Source organism: Arachis ipaensis, chromosome B10 (genome assembly GCF_059453495.1).
Source record: "Arachis ipaensis isolate K30076 ecotype BB chromosome B10, ASM5945349v1, whole genome shotgun sequence".
NCBI classification, from domain to species: domain Eukaryota; kingdom Viridiplantae; phylum Streptophyta; class Magnoliopsida; order Fabales; family Fabaceae; genus Arachis; species Arachis ipaensis.
The window spans coordinates 54,443,374-54,449,155 of NC_142435.1; the positions used below are offsets into that span (position 1 = coordinate 54,443,374).

Sequence of the window (5,782 nt, forward strand, 5' to 3'; positions counted from 1 at the left end):
TAGGAATAAGCTTGAATTGAATAGAAAAACAGTAGTACTTTGTATTAATTGATGAGGAACAGCAGAGCTCCACACCTTAATCTATGGTGTGTAGAAACTCTACCATTTGAAAATACATAAGTGATAATGGTCCAGGCATGGCCGAATGGCCAGGCCCCCAAGAAAGTCTAAGATAGCATAAAACTAATCAAAGATGATCCAAAGATAATAGTAAAAAGTCCTATTTATACTAAACTAGTTACTAGGGTTTGCAGAATTGAGTAAATGATGCAGAAATCCACTTCTGGGGCCCACTTGGAGAGGCTTCTCTGGGAGATGAACGCTAGTTTGTAGCTTGTTTCTGGTGTTGAACTCCACTTCGCAACCTGTTTCTGGCGTTTGACTCCAGAATGCAGCATGGAACTGGCGTTGAATGCCGGTTTACGTCATTTATCTTTATTCAAAGTATGGACTATTATATATTGATGGAAAGCCCTGGATGTCTACTTTCCAACGCAATTGAGAGCGTGCCATTTAGAGATTTGTAGCTCCAGAAAATCCACTTTGAGTGCAGGGAGGTCAGAATCCAACAGCATCTGCAGTCCTTCTTCAACCTTTGAATCTGATTTTTGCTCAAGTCCCTCAATTTCAGCCAGAAAATACCTGAAATTACAGAAAAACACACAAACTCATAGTAAAGTCCAGAAATGTGAATTTTAATTAAAAACTAATAAAAATATACTAAAAACTAATTAAATTATACTGAAAACTATGTAAAAACAATGCCAAAAAGCGTATAAATTATCCGCTCATCACAACACCAAACTTAAATTGTTGCTTGTCCCCAAGCAACTGAAAATCAAATAGGATAAAAAGAAGAGAATATACTATAAATTCCAAAATATCAATGAAAATTAGCTCCAATCAGATGAGCAGGACTTGTAGCTTTTTGCCTCTTGAATAGTTTTGGCATCTCGCTTTATCCATTGAGGTTCAGAATGATTGGCATCTATAGGAACTTAGAATTCAGATAGTGTTATTGATTTTCCTAGTTCAGTATGTTGATTCTTGAATACAACTACTTTATGAGTCTTGGCCGTGGCCCTAAGCACTTTGTTTTCCAGTATTACCACCAGATACATAAATGCCACAGACACATAACTAGGTGAACCTTTTCAGATTGTGACTCAGCTTTGCTAAAGTCCCCAATTAGAGGTGTCCAGGGTTCTTAAGCACACTCTTCTTTTTGCTTTGGACCTTGACTTTAACCGCTCAGTCTCAAGTTTTCACTTGACACCTTCACGCCACAAGCACATGGTTAGGGACAGCTTGGTTTAGCCGCTTAGGCCAGGATTTTTTTCCTTTAGGCCCTCCTATCCACTGATGCTCAAAGCCTTGGATCCTTTTTATTACCCTTGCCTTTTGGTTTAAAGAGCTTTTGGCTTTTTCTGCTTGCTTTTTGTTTTTCTATTTTTTTTGCCATTTTTTTTCTGCAAACTTTTGTATTCATTGCTTTTTCTTGCTTCAAGAATCATTTTTATGATTTTTTAGATTATCAAATAACATTTCTCCTTTTTCCTTATTCTTCAAGAGCCAACATATTTAACATTCATAAACATCAAATTCAAAAGACATATGCACTGTTCAAGCATTCATTCAGAAAACAAAAAGTGTTGCCATCACATCAAAATAATTAAACTAGTTTCAAGGATGAATTCGAAACCATGTACTTCTTGTTCTTTTGTAATTAAAACATTTTTCATTCAATAGAGGTGATGGATTCATATTCATAACTTTAAGGCATAGACACTTGACACTAATGATCATATAATAAGACACAAAAATAAATAAACATAAAGCTCAGAAATCGAAAAACAGGAAATAAATAGACAAGGAGATTAAGGAATGAGTCCACCTTAGTGAGGGTGGCGTCTTCCTCTTTTTGAAGAACCAATGGTGCTTTTGAGCTCCTCTATGTCTCTTCCTTGTCTTTCTTGCTCCTCCCTCATAGCTCTTTGATCTTCTCTAATTTCATGGAGGATGATGGAGTGCTCTTGGTGCTCCACCCTTAGTTGTCCCATGTTGGAACTTAATTCTCCTAGGGAAGTGTTGATTTGTTCCCAATAGTTTTGTGGAGGGAAGTGCATCCCTTGAGGCATCTCAGGGATTTCATGATGAGGAATTTTCTCATGCTCATGTTGAGGTCCATGCTCTCTTGTTTGCTCCATCCTTTTCTTAGTGATGGGCTTATCCTCTTCAATGAGGATGTCTCCCTCTATGTCAATTCCAGCCGAATTGCAGAGGTGGCAAATGAGGTGAGGAAAGGCTAACCTTGCCAAATTGGAGGACTTGTCAGCCACCTTGTAGAGTTCTTGAGGTATAATCTCATGAACTTCTACTTCCCCCCCAATCATGATGCTATGGATCATGATGGCCCGGTCTACAGTAACTTCAGACCGGTTGCTAGTAGGAATGATTGAGCATTGAATGAACTCCAACCATCCTCTAGCTACTGGTTTGAGGTCAAGCCTTCTTAGTTGAACCGGCTTGCCCTTTGAGTCAATTTTCCATAGAGCTCCTTCCACACATATGTCCATGAGGACTTGGTCCAACCTTTGATCAATGTTGACTATTCTAGTGTAGCGGCGTGCATTTTCTTCCATCATTGGCAAGTTGAACGCCAGCCTTACATTTTCCGGACTGAAATCTAAGTATTTCCCCCGAACCATGGTGAGCCAATGCTTTGGATTCGGGTTCACACTTTGATCATGGTTCCTAGTGAATGGGGTTGGTGAGAACTTCCCGACCTCTTCTTTGGATTTCAAGTCGGATCTCCAGATACTCATTCTTATTGAGCTTGAAAGGAACCTCAGGGATCACTTTCTTCTTGGCCACAACTTCATAGAAGTGGTCTTGATGGACCTTTGAGATGAATTTCTCCATCTCCCATGACTCAGTGGTGGAAGCAATTGCCTTCCCTTTCCTCTTTCTAGAGGTTTCTCTGGTCTTAGGTGCCATAAATGGTTATGGAAAAACAAAAAGCTATGCTTTTACCACACCAAACTGATGCCAGGGCATTTTGGCTAGTTTCATTGACCTTTTCTTTACTGTTTTAGGGTAGTTTCATGCATTTTCTTAGGAAATAAGCAAGTTTTGGGTGGAATTTCACTTACATCTTGATTTAAGCATACATTGTGCACTTTACATGATTTCATGGGAATTTTGCATGAGTTAGATGACAAATTGGATGATGCATGTCTCATGATGTGGATTAGAACTTTGATGCACTTTATTGCTTGATTTCAGGACAAAGGAAGCAAGAAAGAACCACATTAGTAGCCACGTTAGTCTAACTAACGTGACCACTAACGTGGAATGGGAGCTAGCTTGCAATGTTAATGAGAAAAGTATTCGCCAATAACGTCCTCGAAGCCATCATAGCCCACGTTAACTAAGTTAACGTGAACTCTAACGTGGAAGAAAGAAAATGGAGCCAACGTTAGTGACACTCACCTTTGTCACTAACGTTGGACCAAGCTCATATTGGCCACGTTAGCTTCCACGTTAACTTAGTTAACGTGGACTCTAACATTGGGAAGCAAAAGAATGGCCAACGTTAGTGACACTCACCATTGTAACCAACGTTGGACTAAGCCACCTTGAGCTACGTTAACTCCCACGTTAACTTAGTTAACGTGGAAGTTAAAGTAGAGAAAGAAAACAATCGCCAACATTAGTGACCCTCACCTTTGTCATTAACGTTGGAATGAGCCACAATGAGTCACTATGAACCACGTTAGCTCCCACGTTAACTTAGTTAACGTGGAAGCTAACGTTGAGGATAGGATGATGAGCCAACGTTAGTGACACTCACCTTTGTCACTAATGTTGGAGATGGCACTACAAGAAAACCAGGATTTTGCTACGCTTTTAAAGCGTGGCGAAAAGTGGGAAAAAGCGTAGCGATAGCTTTTCGCCACGCTTTTTGAGCAACCGGCACGCTTTTGAAAGGGTCACAACTGTTAGCGTGCCGGTTGCTCTATCGCCACGCTTTTAGTGACCTATGGCCACGTTTTTTTTGTCGCCACGCTTTTATCTATTGCCACGCTTTTAAACGTGGCCATATGCGAGAGGATATGGCTACGCTTTTAAAGCGTGCCAGTAGCTAGATATGGCTACGCTTTTAAAGGGTGCCAATAACTAGAGATACGGCTACGCTTTTAAAGTGTAGCAAAGTCGTGAGATATGGCTACGCTTTTAAAGCGTGCCAATAGCTAGAAATATGGCTACGCTTTTAAAGCGTGCCAATAGCTAAAGGTATAGGTACGCTTTAAAGCGTGGCGAAAAGTGGCTGCTGTATGGAATATCTACCCTTTTAAAGTGTGGCGAAAAGTGGCTGCTGTATGGAATTTGTTGAAGTTCAATTGTTTTTTTTTTTTAATCTTCATAATAAAATCTAACAAAATTCATAAATAATGTAAAATTTAAACAATATAAAACCTTCATAAACTTGTACACCAAATATAGTGATTGATCACATGACAAGCTCTAACAAAAAATCAAAGTGATAACAACTACCCATAAATTTGTAATACATGCATTACAATTCCAATAACTATTACATTATCTACATCCTCTAAAAACTACAAAATACCCTTCCTTCTTGTGATGTCTTGCTGGTCATCTGAGATATCATAGACCAACCCTTTCCATCTGTCCGTATCTGTCTGCTTGTCCTCATCGATCGCCACAATCTTGAAGCTTCCGGAGGAAACCTTGCTACTGCTGTGGATTTTTGAGGTAACCTTCTTCAAGTTGCTTCCGAAGAAAGCTGATGAATTGGGAACTGATGAAGCCACAGCTCCAGAACCATTCAAACTCACCTGCAATGTAAAATTACATTATTCTCTTGTTATTTAAGAGTTACTACTCTATTCAAAACTCTAATCCAGTTTTTTTAAGTATACAAGAAATCATGAACCGCATCTAAATATATTGATAACTCACAAATTAATGATATGTATGTATCCATAGTCCGCATGATCATTATTTTTCTAATTTGGTATCTATAACTGATTACTAATTCACACTGCATCCAATCCATTTACTATCCTAATCTTATACATAGTTTAAAACTATAAGTGATAAATTGAGTGAATAGAATTAATTGAAAGTAACAAAGTAAGGTAAAAGTATCATACTGGAGTTCCTTTGACAGCTCCTATGGTTGAAACTGAAGCAGCCATGGCTGTGTTATTGTCCTTGTAGCAGCAGAGAGTAATTGAACTTACTACAGAGGAAATAATAAACACTATAATGAATACTCATCAGTTGGGAAAGCAGTCCCCACCATGCCCAAACCCTTTTTCCCTATTTTTTAGCAACTAGAATCTGTGACGATTACCTTAAGTTCAAACTATAGTAATCTAATTATATACTGCACGGGTAAGACAAATCCATTTTTTCTCCAATATTCAACCAAATGGCTAAGTGGACAGAAAAGAAAGTAAAAGAATAAGGTGGAAACAGAGTTCATGAACTCACAGATCTATCAAATTCCAACATGAAGCATCTTTTTACATCTTCTTTGGTAGGTTTGCAACCACAACGATCACGTCTGGAAGTGAGATATGAGAATTTAGCATGTGTAATGCAAAACAGCAACCTCCTCCAACTTGATCTCACTAGAAAAAATTCAGGAGAACATCATGGAACTCATAAGTGAAAAAACATCAAGGGGAGACATAAATATAAAGAATCAACAGAACATACTTTGGGGATTTCATGTAGTTATCCCATCTGT

The 5,782-nt window shown here is 38.6% G+C and overlaps 1 protein-coding gene across 1 annotated transcript; it reads right to left on the reverse strand.

The window, feature by feature from the left end:
* Positions 1-4,622: 4,622 nt before the first annotated feature.
* Positions 4,623-5,238, reverse strand: LOC107638899 (ribulose bisphosphate carboxylase/oxygenase activase 2, chloroplastic-like). Its single transcript, XM_088486030.1, has 2 exons — positions 5,181-5,238; positions 4,623-4,862 (listed from the first exon to the last, which is right to left on the reverse strand). Exons 1-2 carry the CDS (start codon positions 5,223-5,225, stop codon positions 4,623-4,625), a joined length of 285 nt encoding a protein of 94 aa, XP_088342156.1. The 5' UTR covers positions 5,226-5,238.
* Between the last annotated feature and the right edge of the window lie 544 nt (positions 5,239-5,782).